We start from the raw sequence: 16,241 nt of genomic DNA, 5'->3' as shown, positions 1-16,241 counted from the left end.
TTTCATCTACCGGAAATATGTGTCTTGTTCCTTGTCCCTATGTGGTGGGTTTTTCCTGCACACGTTTTTTCTTCCATCGACAATGACAATTTAACAAAAATGTCCACAAAACCACTGTATTTTCTTTTTTGGCTTTTTGTTTGTAATTTCTTTTGTATCTTTAGTGAGATTGGCAATGGTTAAGGAGACTAAGTTTTACGACTCTCTGGGTGTTTCCCCAGATGCCTCTGTTGATGAAATCAAAAGGGCCTACAGGAGGCTTGCTTTGAAGTACCACCCTGATAAGAATAAGGAACCCGGTTCACAGGAGAAGTTTAAGGAGGTTTCCGTTGCCTATGAATGCCTTTCAGACCCTGAAAAGCGCAGCCGGTACGACCAATTTGGCGAAAAGGGGGTTGAAATGGAAAGTGGTGGAATTGACCCCACAGATATCTTTGCAAGTTTTTTTGGTGGAAGCCGTGCTCGTGGGGAACCAAAACCAAAAGATATTGTTCATGAGCTGCCTGTGTCTCTTGAAGCTTTCTATACAGGAAAGACGATTAAGTTGGCAATTACACGTGATCGCTTGTGCCCGGCATGTAACGGCTCCGGTTCCAAGGTTCCGAACGCCAGCGTCACTTGCAAGGAGTGTGACGGTCGAGGTGTTAAACTTATCACGCGTTCTATTGGTCCCGGGTTCATTCAACAGATGCCAGTGGCATGCCCCCAATGCCGCGAAAAGGGTACTGATATGAGGGAGGAAAGACAGTGCGACAGTTGCAGGGGCCAGCAGATCAAGAAGGATAAAAAGATCTCTTGAATTTTTCGTGGAAAAAGGTATGCATCGTGGAGACAATGCGACATTTCGGGGCGAAGGTGACCAAATCCCAGGAGTCCGACTCTCAGGTGATATCATTATCATCTTTGAACAAAAACCACATCCTGTTTTTACGCGTAAAGGGGATCATCTTGTCATGGAACGCACCATCTCTTTGGCGGAGGCGCTCACGGGGTTCACATTGAACATAAAGCATCTGGACGACCGTGATGTTTCAATTACATCTACTGGCGTTGTTGATCCCTCCAAACTGTGGTGTGTGAGCAGGGAGGGTATGCCTATTCCCAACACTGGTGGCGTCGAACGCGGAGACCTTGTTGTTAAGTTTCACGTCGTTTACCCAAGTGCCCAGAGTCTGCAGTCTAATGAAATTTCCGATCTGCGTAAGATTCTTCACTATCCTCCACAGCAGTCTCCGCCTCCTTCTGCTATGCTGTGCCATTTGTCAGAAACGAACATTGATCTTGAGAAGGAAGCTAAGCGTCGTCGACAGACAGGTGGCGATGATGACGACGATGCACCACAAGGGCACACTGGCGCGACTTGTACGCAACAGTAGTCCCTTTAAAGAAGGAGGAAATAAGAAAAAGAAGGAGGAAGAAATAGAAGAGGAAGCAAGAAAAAATTATTATTCTAGAAAAACTATAAAATCATGCTTGTTACTTTTTTTTTCTCATCCTCTCCCCCCCTGCTAAGGTTCTAATAGCTAAGCAATTGTTGAAATATTTGCCTCTTTTTCCGAAGCCGCCTGCATGGGGAGAGATAAGCGAGCAATTATTTTTCTTTATTATTATTATTATTATTATTATTATTATTATTATTATTATTATGATTATTATTATTATTGACCTACTCTTTTTATAAATTCATTGTCTGCCAAGGACAGGCGGTATTCTGGTTTCACAGGGCTTGGGATAATCCACTTTGAAGGTGTGTTTTCTACATTTTTGCTTGAATTTGTCTTTCGCACAACTTTTTTTTTTTTTTTTGTAGGGTGTTGCTTTTGGGAAGAGTGCGGGTCCTGGGGGGAGCAAAAGTGGATAAGACTGGGAGCTAACAATGCCCGGTGCGAACGTTCTGAGTTTCAAGCCACTCGGGGGGCCTGTGCTCGGCGTGTCGCATCGGCTGCCGTTGAGAAATGGAAATAGCATTCCTCAGTGCGGCTTTGGAACGTACCGCATGAATCCCACAGTGGCAGGAGCTGCCGTCGAATATGCCATACATTGTGGTTTTCGACATATTGATTGTGCTAAGGCATACGACAACCAGAACGCTATTGGAGATGCACTTCAACGTGTGATATCAACTGGCAAGTTGAAGCGTGAGGAATTGTTTTTGACGTCAAAGCTTTGGCCTACAGATCAACACCCAATTCACGTGGAGAAGGCCTGTCGAGAGACGTTAGCAGAGCTGCGTGTGGACTACCTTGACTTGTATCTTATTCACTGGCCAGTGGTGTGGAATCATTCACCGCATTTAAAGACCGATGACGAGAAATACCCCAAAGACGCCAACGGACTTCCTGCGGTTGATGATAGTGTCAAACTTATCGATACTTGGAGGGCTATGTGTGAACTTGTTGATAGAATTTGGGTGCGTCAGTTGGGCTCTCGAACTGTAGTGAGAAACATATTAACGAAGTTATGAGTGATGGAAGTCTGTATGCACCGGTGGTAAACCAGATTGAACTTCACCCGGCGTTGGTCCAGCGTGACCTTCTTAATTTCCACGGTGCGAATCAAATAGTGACAGCTGCTTACAGTCCTCTGGGGATGCCTTCAAGATTTACACACCCGAACTACAAGGGTTTGTTGTACGACGCATCATTACAATCCATTTCTGAGTATTCAGGATTTAGCGTGGCTCGTTTACTACTAAACTGGAACCTTGACATGCACAATGTCGTGATTGTGCGTTCAACCAACAAGGAACACATCAGATCGAACGCCAAGGCCTCTCTTTATGCACTCTCGGATCCCGTGAGAATGATCCTGGACCGATTCCAGGAGCGTGTGGGAACAATTCGTACAATCAATCCGACGGACTTCACTCGTGGCGGAGGGAGTTTCTTTGACTGAAACACTGATATCTGAGTTTTTGAGCCATTCCCCCCATTGGATGCATTTCTTGCTGTTACGTGTTTACTGGAGCCTCATCTCTTTTTTTAAAGGCTTCGACGGCAAAAGAAATGCATTTTGTGTGAGTCAATTTTTTTTTTTTCCTTCAAATATTGCTTTTCATTTTGTGTTTGTATTTTCTTTTAGAAAACAGAGGTCCGAATGGCTCTCAAGAAGGCAGTGAAGAATTCTGATGGAAAAGATGCTGAAACGGCTATTCTCCAATGGTTTGAGTGCGAAGGAGAGCCGGCGACGGTGCAGTCCTTAACAGATGCACTCGGTAGCAAGTTTGGGAAAGCACTTGTTCAGAGTGTTTTGGAGCAATGTGTCAGTGCAAAGAAACTACAAGCCAAGGATATTAAGAAGGCTAGGCTCTACTTCCTCAATTTAGCTGAGGCAGCGGAGAGGCATGGGGGGGTTTGTCCCGTGGATCCAGCAAGGATAGAACTCATGCAACAGATTCAACAACAAGCGAAGCTTATTTCGGATCTTTCTAAAGAGTTAAATACACTACTTCAGAAGCCGTCTTCTTTACAGAGGGCCTCTAACATTGCCCTGCTAAGCACAGAGTGTGCCGCGCTAAAACAGCGTGTGGAGAATGTGAAACGCGAAATAAACCAAGGTCATGACGTAAAGAAGGATGAAGATTTTTCACTCCTAATTCGACGGTACAATCGAGCCAGAGAGCTTTGGAGGGAACGTAAACACATGGCGGAGCATGTTATTGATGCCATCTTGGGAGACAGCTGTGACTCCAAAGACCTCGCGGATCACTTTGGTCTTATTAGTGACCAAGAGGCAAATGTCTCTCTGAATGAAACAGCGATTACATTTCCGAGGGTTGAGGGTCTTGCAGATGTGTGACCAAGAGCCACATTACAGAGTGTCGTGAGGGGGAGGGGGAAATGATGGGAACATATATGTTTTTTTTTTCTTGTTTGTTTGTTTGGGTGATGATGGGGTGTTACGGCTTCAGATTTATTTCCATGGAAGAATATTGGCTCCAGTGACATGTGTCATGGCTGGTATATATTTACACTTGAATGTGCCAGTGGCTTATATTGTAAATACATGTGAAAATTCATTTAATTATCGGTATATATTTTATTTTATTTTTTTTTGCTGTAGGATTTTTCTTGTGTCTCATCTCTGCCCCAAGGTGATTGCACGAGAGTTCCGCGATGGATGTACAAATCAGCGAGGAAGCCGATTTGAGCGATATCTTTGTGGCTCTTAAGGATGCTGTACACGGGCAATGGGACGCGGATGCAGAAGAATTGTTAATAAAGGGGCTCATGGCATTTCAGGCAAATTTTTCAGCTCGCTTTAGTTCAGTTCGTGAAGAGTTAGAGAATCTTGGAAAGGATGTCTGCACGGCTTCTATCCAGGTTTCGAATGCTATGAATTTGTTTGTTCTTCTCGCGCAAAAACAATTTGTTCAAAACCGTGTGTCTTTGGACGATGATGATGCTGATGATGATGGCTGCGATGCAAAGAGCAGAGTGGCGTCGGGAGAGACGGATCCCGGAGACGAAAAGCAAACGTCTGTTGATGATAAAATCTTGGAGGACACTGAGGCAAGAGCAAAGTGTGTGTACCAGGAGGCTATCGATCTTGGTGTCCGCGTACTTGAGGAAAGAACGATACCGTTGTTTTCAGACGGCACTGGATCGGACGAGGGAGCTACCGCAAATAATGACGCACCGAAAGAGGAAGACGACACATTTGCTGCTCATTACTTTTCTGATCAATACTGCCATATACATTTCATGGCTCTCATTGGCTCGGAGCGATTTCTTAACGATCCATACGGTGGCTATTTTGATGATGGGGGCGTAGATTCTCGGCGCTCTTCCCCATTGGATCACTCCTTGGAGAGTGAAGCGAATCAGTTGGCGGTGACAACAGAACAAGGACCGAAATTCAACGCGGCCAGCGTTGCGCAATCGAAAACCGCACCGCCACCGCCACCACCGCCACCGCCACCGCCACCGCCACCACCACCACCACCTCCAGCCTCAGCAAACGCTGTGAAAGCGCAGATAGCAGTGCCCCAGCGGAATAAAAGGGATATTTCTAAAGTTTTTGCTTCTTCTGATAGTTCCGATGAACCGGATAGTCGCCCAGCTCCAATTTCGCGGCCAAAGCCAAGTGGAAAAAGTGCCAGTGCGTTTTTTGAGGGAAATAATTCAGCAGACTCAACATCTGGTGATTCAGCTGACATGCCGGCACCAAAGGCCCCAACCAAATCTACATGGGGACGAAAGCCTGTCATGTTTGCCGATGCTTCATCCTCTGACAGCGACAGCGAGGCTTCACCCCCGGCAATAAAGGCCAGAACAGTTCCTTCAAGAATGCCATTGAAACATGGTTCATCGTCATCATCATTATTGTCCTCCGAGGGGGAAACCAGAAAGGCTGTACCGCCGAAGGTTGTGGTTGACAAGGCCAGGGCTAGCATGCCGCCGAAAACGGCATTGCCAATGGTAGCCCCACGAAAGGCAGGGGCGAAGTTTTTAGAATCCGATAGCGGTGTGAGTGATCACATAACTCCGGCACCAATTAACGTGGTCCAACCTACTGGAAATTGCACAAGCAAGACAATTTCAGGGAATTTCATGTTAGAGCACGAGAAGGAGGCCTTAGTTTCCCCTGACGAAAAGAATGGACAAACAATTACTGTGGGTCTTTCTTCTTCCGTGCCCGTCCCTGCTTCCTTTCCTCCATCCTCAGAAACTGAGCAGAAGAAGCCCTCGGTGGTGGAACGGGCTTCCATTAAGGCTATTGCTTCTCTTCCCAGGCGTGTGTGCAAGAATTTGTCGACATCATCCTCGGAGATTGAAGGTCCTTCAACGGGCAAAAGGCCCCCGTCACGTCCCACAAATTCCGGAGTTAGAAAGGTACCGCCACCGCCACCTTCCAAAAAAACTGAAGTCGAAGGTGCGACTCGTTTGTACAGCAGTGATTCTGATGTTGGAGGTGCTGCTTATGCACCACCACGAGTGCTTCGCAAGTTGACGGCTAAATGGGCGTCAAACAGACGCCGCGTTTACAGCAGCGACTCGGATATATGAGTAAGGAAGGAATGAGAAAATGGAGGTGGGTGAAGAGATTAAGTGGCGAATGGAAACGCCAGTGAAAATTCATTTGATAGTTAGGAATGTGTCTTGTGGGTATGTGGGCGTTTTTTTTTAAATTTGCACAATACCGACTGAAGGGAGAAGCAAGTGACAGGGGAAAAAATCAACTCATTAAGGAGAACGAGAAAAAATAGGGGGAGAAAATTTTTGGAATGCCATGGTGTCTTGAGGGACGTGTGGGCGTCGTGACTGGCGCTTCATCTGCTATTGGAAGACAAGTAGCTGCGCGATTGTATAATGAACACCATATGCGACTGGCCTGCGTTTCCAGAAGGGATTTAACTGCCCTCGTCCCTCCAGAGTGCACTTGTCTGAAGGCGGATCTCCTGTCGTCATCTGACGCTGAAGCCGTGATGAAGTCTGTTCAGAGAGCACTTGGTCCCGTCTCCCTTCTTGTCAACTGCGCTGGTGTGACTCTGAACAAGATTCACCTGCGCTGCACGGATGACGATTACGACGCAATAATGAATGTTAATCTTCGTGGTGCACTTAGCATTACCCGCGCGGCGCTTCGTCACGGTGGAATGTTAAGGGAGGGAGACGGTTGTGTTCTTCACGTCGGCTCTGTTGTGGGCAGCTTGGGCAACGAGGGCCAGGTGATTTATTCAGCATCAAAGGCCGCCTTGAGTGGTGCTGTGAAGTCATGGGCGCGGGAATACGGTTTGAAGAACTTGCGTTTTAACGTGATCGCCCCTGGTCTGATTGATGGCGAGGGGATGGGATTGGCGTTGTCTGAAGAGCAGCGCGAGTGGTGGCGCACGCGTTGCCCAATGGGCCGTTTAGCTACTGTGGAGGATGTTACTGATGCCATCATTGGCGTTAGCTTGTGTCGTTTCATCAGCGGCCAGACCATTCATGTGGACGGAGGTTTATGCTGAGAGGCCAATAACGCTGACGTTGCATATATTTCTCCTTTAGTTTTTTCTTATTTGCATGTGAGATCAAATTACAAGAAAGAAACGCCAACTCACACGTACGCAAAATGCGAGTGGACCAGAATTGTCAACTTTTTTACAAGGTGTTCCTTTTTTTTTTTTTTCTTTTCTCTCTATGTATCTGCATAAAGGTTCACAGGTAGCAACAATGCAGTCTACCGTGTCCCCCATGACAAGCACCGATAAGTTTCGGCGAGCTTACGATATGGGACTTCCTCCTGCTGTGATTGAAAGGCAGACAAAAGTTTTAAACTACAGCAGCTCCACTGCTGCTGCGTTGGCAGGGCAGTTGGAAAACTGCGTCCGGTTGCTTCGCGGACACTGCGCGACACTGCACTATTGCAATGAAGAAATTGAGGGTGCCTTGCTGACACTTGGTGTTGATGTGACACATTCTTTACTTTCTTCCATTAGCGGTGTTATTGAGGGCCTTGAAACCGTGGCGGGGACATGCAAGGCGATGTGTGAAAGCCACTTTGAGGAAGTTCGACAGCGGGAGGACCTTTTTGCTTCGTTATGCAACATGTATGTCACCTTGAAGGAGCGAAATGAGTTCACGGAACGGGAGTTGCGTAGTATTGTTGCGGAGCGTGATCGTCAAAATGCCGCGTTTGACAGGGCGGTTGCATATGTAGAAACACTGATTGCGGAAAGAGCAGTTTGGCACGAAAAGAACGGGTATAATTGTGTCGGCCTCCCGTTGGTGGAGAAGTTGTTTTCGGAAAGCTGTCATGAGGCCCTCGATGTGTTCGACAGGATCGCACAGGAAACTCGCACTCCAGATGGAATGAGTTTGAATTGCATTCCTTCCAACACGGACACCCCTGGCAAACTTGTGAAAAGGTGGGAGACGATTGAGGATCTTCGGCATGCGAACGGGATGCCTTCCGCGCGGCTGCAGTACATTCCGCCCAGAGATGAAGTACTGCTTCTTCGTGAGGTGCTGGAAATGGGCACGGGAAGTCGAGTGTTGCTGCGAGATGTACGCGAGGAACGCAATAATCTTGAGGAGTGCAAGAAGAAATTATGTGAGCTCGGTGTCACGACCCTTGCCACCTTAAAACTCGCACGCGCGGAGTTAAATGGGTTTAGGGAATGGCTTACAGGCCTTGAACAACGCGGTCACCCGTTCAATACCTTTTTTGAGACATTTCGTGGTATGATAGTGGATCTTGAAAGGAAGTTGGAGGCCAATGAATGAAAACACCCCACCGAATATTGATGGATGTATACTACTGTTTCTTGGAAAGTGTTTCCCCCCCTTGGAACCTTTTCAATTTTTCTGTTCTGTCACCTTGGGGAAATGACTGGTGCATTCATTGTGTAATTTGTCGCATCCTATAATGCGACAGCGTCGTGCCCATGGTTTTTTTTTTCTTTTTTAATATGTATATCCTTGAACTTTGAGGGGAATCATGGACCGATATAGGTTGGAGCGGTACCCATGCGCCCGCACACCGACAAGCAGTCTGTACCTCGGCACCGATCTGACAACTGGCGAAAGAGTTGCCGTCAAGGTGGTTGACGGGAGCACCCCCTCCGGGAGGCGTCGGATGCAGCGGACGCTACACGGAATTCAACTGGTCTTGCGGGTCGGTCGACACACAGGCATTGTGGGCATACGAGGCGCTTACGAAGTGGATCAGAAGGCATATGTGGTGATGGACTGCATGGCGGGTGGCTCGCTGCTGGATTATGTCACGCGCCGGGGTCCACTTGGAGAGGCCGCAGCTGCGGCTGTCATGAGACGGCTACTTGTTGCCGTGGCACACCTCCACAGTTTTAGTGTGATGCATCGCGACCTGAAAACGGAGAATGTTCTCATCCAGTTGCCCAGAGACTACAGGGAACCACCGGAAAATGTCTGCATTTGTGACTTTGGATTTGCAACAAGTAATATACCCAACAACGAGTGTGTTGGATCGCCGCAGTACAGTGCCCCTGAAGTTGCAATGGTTGGCATCAGGCAATGTAAACTGACTAAATGTGATTACAGCTACGACGAGAAATGTGATGTTTGGTCACTCGGTGTCGTGGCTTATGCCATTCTCAGCGGGGCACTCCCGTTCGATGGCAGCACACCAACCGAGGTATTCACGAATGTTTTGCGTCACAACATACCTTTTCCACGCTCTGCCTGGCAGAATGTTAGCGAGGCCGCTAAGGACTTTGTTCTCTTCCTTATGACCCCGGAACCTTCCAAGCGGCCATCCGCGCTGCAGTCATTGGAACACCCATGGCTGGTTTAAATGTATCATGTTGTGCGTTCTTATATACCCATATTGGTTTTTTCCGCAAAACCGGCGAAATGCAATTGAGGAACGCGGCTGTGTGTTTTTTACTCTCACATGTGTCTGGGGGTCTTTCCATTTCACTCGGCCATTTGCTTTGAAGGCAATGCATAAATGCTCATTTACGTGCCTATCTTTTGATCCCGCGTTTATTATTATTATTATTATTATCAACATCATCATTTTTACAGTTTCATCTTGTTTTTGATGTATTTTCTGACTTTTTTCCCTTCCCCTCCCTCTTTTTTTTTTTTTTTCCCTCTACAAGATCGCTTTTGCTGGGAAACTCAAGGAAAGATACGAAGGACTTCATGTTTTGTTGTATTTCAAACCGTGTGCCACATGAGCCAGTGGTGTCAAGGCTCTCTGGTTGCCTGTACGAACGCTCGTTGGTCGAGCAATACATCGCCGAGCATGGCAGGTGCCCTGTCACTGGCGAGGCGCTGCAGAAGGATGACCTCATTGCTGTTCGCCCAACGGTGTTGAAGTCAGTAGCGGGAGGAGTGGGGGGAGCACTGTCGCCCAGCAGCGAGACTGTCCCAGGCATCCTGGCGAAGCTTCATTCCCAGTGGGACGCCATTATGCTCGAGCAGTTTTCACTGCGGCAACAGCTTGCCCAGACGCAACAGGAGTTGGCGCAGGCGCTTCACCAGTACGAGTCAGCCTGTCGCGTGATTGCAACGTTCATCAAGGATCGCGACGCAGCAGGAACTCAGGCGGATGAACAGGCAGCCGGAGAGAAGGCTCAGTCTTTACGCGACAATAATAACAACAAAAACAAAAGCGGCGGCAGTGGTGGTGGACTGTCGGTACCAGAAGCGGTGCTAAGGGATCTCGACGAGTACGACAAACTTCAACGTGTAAAGCGGAAGACCAGAGTGACCCCGCCATCGTTGGCATCTGAACAAAATGTGCGGGACTTTGTTGAAGAAGCCTCTATCGACGTGGCGAAGAGCGTGTGGGCCGCCGCTTTTTTTACAGACAACGCTGTTTTTGTTGGTTTAGATGACGCCACGGTTGCCCACTACGAAGTTAAAAATGGTCGAGTGTGTGCAACTGGCCTTGGGCATGAGAGGGCTGTGCATCACATCATCCTTCACAACACTGGCAGTGCCCTCCGTGTTGTTTCAGCATCGGATGATGCCACACTGCGCATATGGAGCTGTGAGGCGGAGGCGTTGCTGTGCCAAGGCGTTGTTCGTCAACACGACGGGGGCATTGTCGGTCTTGGAGGGGTTGTGGCTGGCCACCTGCTCCTCTCTGCGAGCGCAGCTCGTATCGGGCTTGCGGACATTGATCACATGGAGTCTATCGCGTCCATCACGGCAGCAGCTGAGGAACTCTCGGCATTCACGTGTTTGGGTGTACATCCTTACGGTTCACTTGCGGCGCTTGGAGTAGATGGCGGAGGAATTTGCATTTGGAACACACGTCAGATGTGCGTGGACACCATTGTCCCATTTAATGTTGAGAGCAACGTTTGCAGCGTGGCGTTCAGCGCAGATTGCTTCACCTTGGCGACAGGACTTGTCGGTGGCAAGACATTACTGTGGGACCTTCGAAAGATGTCTGGGCCAATCCACACCTTGTCTTCTCCGTCGGTAACGTCCGCAAGAGTGTCTCCCGTGGCGTGTAGTGAAGTTCCTGTCGTTGCCTTCGACAGCAGCGGTAAATATCTTGCAGTGGCGGGGAAAGAAGTTTGCCTGTTTGATTGGGGCAAGTCGACGCTGCAGAGTTTGGCGACTTTGAGCTCGCACCTGCAGCCCGTCACTGGGGTCTGCTGGGGTGCGGACGCACGGAGCCTTGTCAGTTGCTCGGTAGACAAAACGGTGAAGTTGTACGGCACTGCGTGAGCATCAGAGAGAGAGTGTGTGTGTATATGTGCGTGTCAGTTAAAACCAACAGCAACAAGAACAACAAAAATAGCCCTTGTGGCATTGTTAATGGAAGGCTCAAGGGTGAGGCCGAAGGAATACAAAATGAGATCAACGAAATCAAATAAGACAAAAACAACTGGAAAAAAAAAAGCGGATCACCGATGCGTGGCTCATCGCACGTCTTTGCATTTATTGACAAACATTTTTTTTCTCCGTTATTATTTTCTTCTCTCTCCCTTTCATTTTGTTGCGGGGGGTTACGCCCCCTAACTGCACGCAGCGACGGGTGGGTGCTAGGATGGATGCGCAGTCATTCGCAACAGCCGACGTGGATCCCACTGTGCCGCGGCCGAAAGAAGAGGCGGAGCGGCAGCAGAGGCGTCACCAGGACACCGAACAAAGCGAGAAGCAAGAGGATGAGTCATCCCTTTTCTTTTTGGGCGAATCTGCTTTCAGCGTCTATGAGGAAATGGCGGCCCAGTTGCGTCAGTTGGGTTGGAGAGAGGCGCGATCGAAGGGACTCATTGTGCAATGCGATCTTGTTTTGGGCGACCGTTTCACGATACCGTACTCGTTGCTGCGGTGTGAGCGGTTGCCGGCGACATCGCGGTACGGTGGCTATCGGTGGATTAATTATTTCCGCGGCTCGCACCGGCTAACTCTTAAGGCGTCAATGGCGCGGATACTTTCCGGTTCTGATGCCACCTACGATGAGTGGATGCCGAGCTCCTTTGTGTTGGGCGGTGACCAGAAGAGGCGACCGGATGATAGGGAGGCGTTTCTGCGTTGGGTGGAGCAGCACCCTGAAGGGACCTGGATCATCAAACCGAGCAGCGGCAGCAAAGGGAAGGATATTCTCCTGACACGCGGTCTCTCAGGGATTGAAAAATTCATTCAGGAGCTGGATCCGAGCAGCCGCAGCATCTTCGTGGCGCAGCGGTATGTAGACCGTCCGTTGTTGTACCGCGGAAGAAAGTTTGATGTTCGAGTGTGGGCTTTTTTAAAGACACCGTATGATATCTACGCCTTTTCGCAGGGGAGTTGTCGCACCTCGAGCGTGCTGTACGACGCGGACAACTTTGGTAACACGCTGGCGCATCTTACGAACCACTGTCTACAGGAGGAGTCGCCACAATTCGGGCAGTATGAGAGTGGCAATGAGCTCTGGTTCCCGCAGCTCTCGGCGTACCTGCGCGAGGTGTACAAGGAAGACGTTTTTGGAAAAAAAATTCTTCCTCAGATTGGCAATATCATTCTGCGCACTTTGTTGACGATGAAGGGAGAGTTGGAGGTACTGCCTGACATGCCGTACAAATGCTTTCAGCTCTTTGGGTACGACCTCATCATTGACGAGCAGCTGAACGTTTTCTTGTTGGAGATCAACGGATCCCCCGGCGTGGCAACGAAATATTTGCGTCCGGTCGTGAAGGAAACCCTCGAAATTGTGAGCGGCGACGATGCTTTGCGTGTGTGGGATGTAGATACCGTGCGGTTTGTGAAGTTGTGGGGAGTCGGAGACGCGCTTCCCGATGGAGCCGCACGGATGTGACTGCGGGCACTCAAAGGGAAAAAGACGAAAGGGGAAGGTGGAGGACGTCGTATGTGAAGTTGCCGGTGTGGTGGGGGTCCCATCGACGGGCCACTTTGTGTGGTCTCTCATTATTATTATTATTATTATTATTATTATTATTTGCTTCCGAGAGCTTTATCTCATGCGCACTCTCTTATTTATTTGTTATTTCTCTCCCTTTTACTTTCTTCCTGTACTGCCGCTGAGCAGAGCAAGGACCAAAAGCCACGCGCAGGCACGATGCCACGTGACACGAGCAAAAACGAGGCGGCGGGGCCCACTGAGAAGAGCGACGACGAGCCGAAGAAGGAGCCTATCATGTCCCGTGCAGCCCGTCGTCGGGCAAAGAAGCCGCAGGTGACTGTGACGTTAGAGATGCGGCAGGCGGCGCGGGAGCGGCTCCGCGAGCTGCGCAGGCACCTCCGCCTGCTGAAGTCCAACGGGGCGCGCAGGAAGGTTGCGAAGGCAGAGGCAAAAAAGAGGGAACGGGAGACAACCGAGGCGGAGGAGGTGTGCGCGCGTCTTGACGTGGGTGCCAGGCCGCTCAAGAAGAGTAGACGCGAGTAAACGACGAAGAAAAGTAACGTACTACCAATCAAAAAGGAACGGTGGGATCGTTATTTTGTTTTAATATATATTTCCGTTTGCCCGTCTGCATATGCGTGTGTGTCTGTCCAGTGGACGTGAGGGATATGCACGAAATCCACGTGGGTATCATATTCCGGTGGGACCGTTATTTGTCTTGGCAACCAGTTTCTCTCTCTTTCTTTTCTTTCTATCCCCCAATCCATTCCGTGCATACTTGCAGGAGGTTACTGCAGTAAAGGGAAAGTAAGAGAATCTAAAGGAAATGAAAAAGGGACACCGTGGTCCTTCAACACCGACACCGGCGCCACCATTCCAGCATGCCGTTGTTGTGCCGGAGGAGTTGCTGAGGGATAAGACCGCGCGCGAGCGTCGGGCGATCACCCGTGGGTATCTTGCCCAGTGGCGGCTTGAGGAGAGGGAGAAGCCCGTCATTGAGCAGTTAGTCCAGCAGAAGATGACCGAAAGCGCCGCACAGGCATCATGGAGGACGCGTGTCTCGCAGCTGCCGCCGGTGCGTTTGCCAAAAATGAGTGACGCAACGGCAGCCCCACTGCCGGTGCGGATGCCGAAAATTTTGGCCAATTCTTTGCCTTCTTTGCGTGCAGCATCGCCACCGACGACGTTGGAGTCGTGTCGCCGCGTCACACCATCGCCCCCTTCCCCGCAGCCCTTCTCCAATACAGCCACTTCTTCCGCAACGGTGCAAACGAAGACGACAGCAATGCCGGGACCCGCGTACACCCGCACGTATTTTCAGTTGGAGGACTTTGATAATACAGACTTTGAGACACGTACCCCACAGGAGTGGGTGCTGCTCGGCGAGAAGGATGGCGGTACACCGGCCCGCTCCCGCTACTTTGATAAGCGGAGCAATGAAGTGCAATGGCTTCCGTGTCGTGTTGTCGCCTACGACGACGAAAGGAGCTGTTATCAGGTCGTTTGGGAGTCGAATGGCTGTAGCAAGTGGACGAAACGACTCAACATAATATTCGATGCGGAGGACGAGGCAGTGTGGCACGAGCGTGTGCGACAGGCGGAGGCATATCGGGCGGAGACTGAGGCAGCATTGCGGGGGCGGATGTACTTGCAATCTTTGGACGGAAGCCGCATCGCGCCGATGGACCAGGACCAGATGGACCGCATCATCGGGTTGGTGGCGAAGCGCTTTCCCCTGACCGCACTGCGCCTCGTGGAGCAGTGCACACGCGAGCTGGAGGAACTTTACTACTTCAGCCTGAAGCGTGCACAGCACTGGCGTGAGATGGCCAGCCCCGAGGAGCAGCGACGCGTGGAGCTACTGGGGTTGCCACCCCCACCGCCGTCATTACTACCGTCAACAACGCTGTCGGCAGGCTCGGGCGAGCTTCCGCCGAGTACGCTGCGTGGTACGATAGAAACACCATCGCCAAACTTCCGCGTGGCACGGAATTTTATTGCGGAGAATTTATTTCAAACGCACGCGTTACTGCACGATACGGTGTACGCCATCCACAATCAATGGAACGAATACAGAGGAGAGTTGTTGTGCATCACGCAATGGGACCCTCGTGAAACCCCAATTGGGCTAAGAAACTTCGAGGAGTTGCAGGCACATCGTGGCTTCAGTATTTCAGAGAAGCTGCACAACGAGTGGAGCGTAAATGTTCGTTGTACTATTCAAAACAACCTCGATATGCACTTTAAATTCTACGAGGATAACCTGGAGAGGTATAAAGTGAGCCGCATGTCTCGATTTGTGAATTTTGTTAATGTCATGATGAATTCACAGCTACGTGGGCTGCTGCTCAATTCATTAGAGGAGTTTGCGGCCTTCATCCACCGCTACCGTGTAATGCCAAGCGTTGACGACACACCGATGGACGAGCTGCAGGAGGATCTAGAGGAGGCAGAGCACTGGAGGCGTCGCCAAGAAGAATGGAACGAGAGGCAGCGCGCAGCCATGGCTGAGGCAGAGGCTGAGCAAGCCCGCAATGCTGGCGGCGGTGGACGCGGTCGGCAACGAAAGAGCGTTGCCCCACCCCCGGAGGAGGAAAAAGAAAAGGAAGTGCCATTTGTCTGGCGCCTCGGGACGTTTTGTAACCGCCTGCAGTACACGAAGCGTGTGGTGGAGATGACGATGAATCCCAAGGGACTGCGTCCGCTGTTTGTGTTGAATCTCGTGGAGGATTCCGGTCGTGTCGTCTTCTCACCGTCTCTGGAGGACGTCTCACGCAAAGTAAAGGCCGTGTTTGAGGGCTGTTTTGAGCTTGTGGACAAAATTCAAGGGATGGGCGATCAGCTGTTCCCACTGCTTCCATTGCAGCCACTGGCGTTGCAGCCACTAGACGTGTTCGACCCGGCTGTATGCGAGGCGCGGTCGATGGTGGAGAAGGCCCTTGCTGAAAACGTTGAGGCACCGCTGCAGCTTCAGCAAATGTACCAGACTTTTGAGTACGTTCTGCAGCTGGACACGCGGGAACTGGTGGAAGAGGTGAATGCACGGCAGTTGTCGCTCCCCGACTTTGACTGGACGTTTGAGCGCCTTTCTCGTGACCGGGAACGCATTGTGCGGAGGACGCCAAACCATGTAAAATACGAAATGTTTTTTATCGATTGCAAAGGAATAAAGGCGTCGCTGGTCGCCAAGGCAACCGACATCCAAAGTGCCCTGATGGAGGCTCTGGCTGAGCGAATGAGAAAGACGTGTTCGAACATGATCAGCGAATACAACAACATGAGTGAACGGATGGCGTTAGAGTCGCGCTCGCCCGAGGAACTGCAGGAGTTCCGCGACTTCCTCGACGGAATCCCTGCCCGACAAGAACAACTCAACGCCACCTTTGAGACACTGACAGAAGGGTTTGATCTCCTTTTCAAGTACAACTACGAGTTTTCCGCCGACGCATGCAATGATTATCGCACGGCGT

The 16,241-nt window shown here is 50.2% G+C and overlaps 9 protein-coding genes and 2 pseudogenes across 9 annotated transcripts, besides 8 other annotated features; all 11 read left to right on the top strand.

Moving 5' to 3' along the window:
* Positions 1-3,641: part of a sequence feature (heterozygous, non-Esmeraldo-like haplotype) that runs on past the window's edge.
* On the top strand, positions 176-1,378 carry Tc00.1047053507801.130 (annotated as a pseudogene).
* Positions 1,602-1,663: a microsatellite.
* Positions 1,876-2,895, top strand: Tc00.1047053507801.114 (annotated as a pseudogene).
* On the top strand, positions 3,097-3,798 carry Tc00.1047053507801.110 (hypothetical protein, conserved; the record flags this gene model as incomplete). The annotated part of the gene is made up of 1 exon (XM_811224.1): positions 3,097-3,798. The coding sequence occupies one exon, from the start codon at positions 3,097-3,099 to the stop codon at positions 3,796-3,798; it is 702 nt and encodes a 233-aa protein (XP_816317.1).
* Positions 3,642-3,938: a sequence feature (areas merged during assembly that could not be assigned to a particular haplotype. This can correspond to areas where the two haplotypes were merged or to regions with more than two copies in the genome that were merged during assembly.).
* Positions 3,939-16,241: a sequence feature (heterozygous, non-Esmeraldo-like haplotype).
* Positions 4,031-4,055: a sequence feature (AT_rich).
* Positions 4,116-6,008, top strand: Tc00.1047053507801.100 (hypothetical protein, conserved; the record flags this gene model as incomplete). Its single annotated transcript, XM_811223.1, has 1 exon — positions 4,116-6,008. One exon carries the CDS (start codon positions 4,116-4,118, stop codon positions 6,006-6,008), a length of 1,893 nt encoding a protein of 630 aa, XP_816316.1.
* Positions 4,891-4,949: a microsatellite.
* Tc00.1047053507801.90 (3-oxoacyl-(acyl-carrier protein) reductase, putative) lies at positions 6,227-6,952 on the top strand (the record flags this gene model as incomplete). Its single annotated transcript, XM_811222.1, has 1 exon — positions 6,227-6,952. One exon carries the CDS (start codon positions 6,227-6,229, stop codon positions 6,950-6,952), a length of 726 nt encoding a protein of 241 aa, XP_816315.1.
* Tc00.1047053507801.80 (hypothetical protein, conserved) lies at positions 7,125-8,210 on the top strand (the record flags this gene model as incomplete). The annotated part of the gene is made up of 1 exon (XM_811221.1): positions 7,125-8,210. One exon carries the CDS (start codon positions 7,125-7,127, stop codon positions 8,208-8,210), a length of 1,086 nt encoding a protein of 361 aa, XP_816314.1.
* Positions 8,425-9,258, top strand: Tc00.1047053507801.70 (protein kinase, putative; the record flags this gene model as incomplete). The annotated part of the gene is made up of 1 exon (XM_811220.1): positions 8,425-9,258. The coding sequence occupies one exon, from the start codon at positions 8,425-8,427 to the stop codon at positions 9,256-9,258; it is 834 nt and encodes a 277-aa protein (XP_816313.1).
* Positions 9,450-9,488: a microsatellite.
* Positions 9,612-11,153, top strand: Tc00.1047053507801.60 (hypothetical protein, conserved; the record flags this gene model as incomplete). Its single annotated transcript, XM_811219.1, has 1 exon — positions 9,612-11,153. One exon carries the CDS (start codon positions 9,612-9,614, stop codon positions 11,151-11,153), a length of 1,542 nt encoding a protein of 513 aa, XP_816312.1.
* Tc00.1047053507801.50 (tubulin-tyrosine ligase, putative) lies at positions 11,476-12,726 on the top strand (the record flags this gene model as incomplete). Its single annotated transcript, XM_811218.1, has 1 exon — positions 11,476-12,726. The coding sequence occupies one exon, from the start codon at positions 11,476-11,478 to the stop codon at positions 12,724-12,726; it is 1,251 nt and encodes a 416-aa protein (XP_816311.1).
* Positions 12,836-12,868: a microsatellite.
* On the top strand, positions 12,988-13,314 carry Tc00.1047053507801.40 (hypothetical protein, conserved; the record flags this gene model as incomplete). The annotated part of the gene is made up of 1 exon (XM_811217.1): positions 12,988-13,314. One exon carries the CDS (start codon positions 12,988-12,990, stop codon positions 13,312-13,314), a length of 327 nt encoding a protein of 108 aa, XP_816310.1.
* On the top strand, positions 13,598-16,241 carry Tc00.1047053507801.19 (dynein heavy chain, putative; the record flags this gene model as incomplete). Its single annotated transcript, XM_811231.1, has 1 exon — positions 13,598-16,241. A coding segment is annotated over one exon (2,644 nt), but the record flags the coding sequence as incomplete, so codon positions are not given.

The sequence above is a fragment of the Trypanosoma cruzi genome, genomic scaffold (assembly GCF_000209065.1).
Source record: "Trypanosoma cruzi strain CL Brener 1047053516457 genomic scaffold, whole genome shotgun sequence".
NCBI classification, from domain to species: domain Eukaryota; phylum Euglenozoa; class Kinetoplastea; order Trypanosomatida; family Trypanosomatidae; genus Trypanosoma; species Trypanosoma cruzi.
This window is presented reverse-complemented; position numbering and strand designations above follow the sequence as displayed.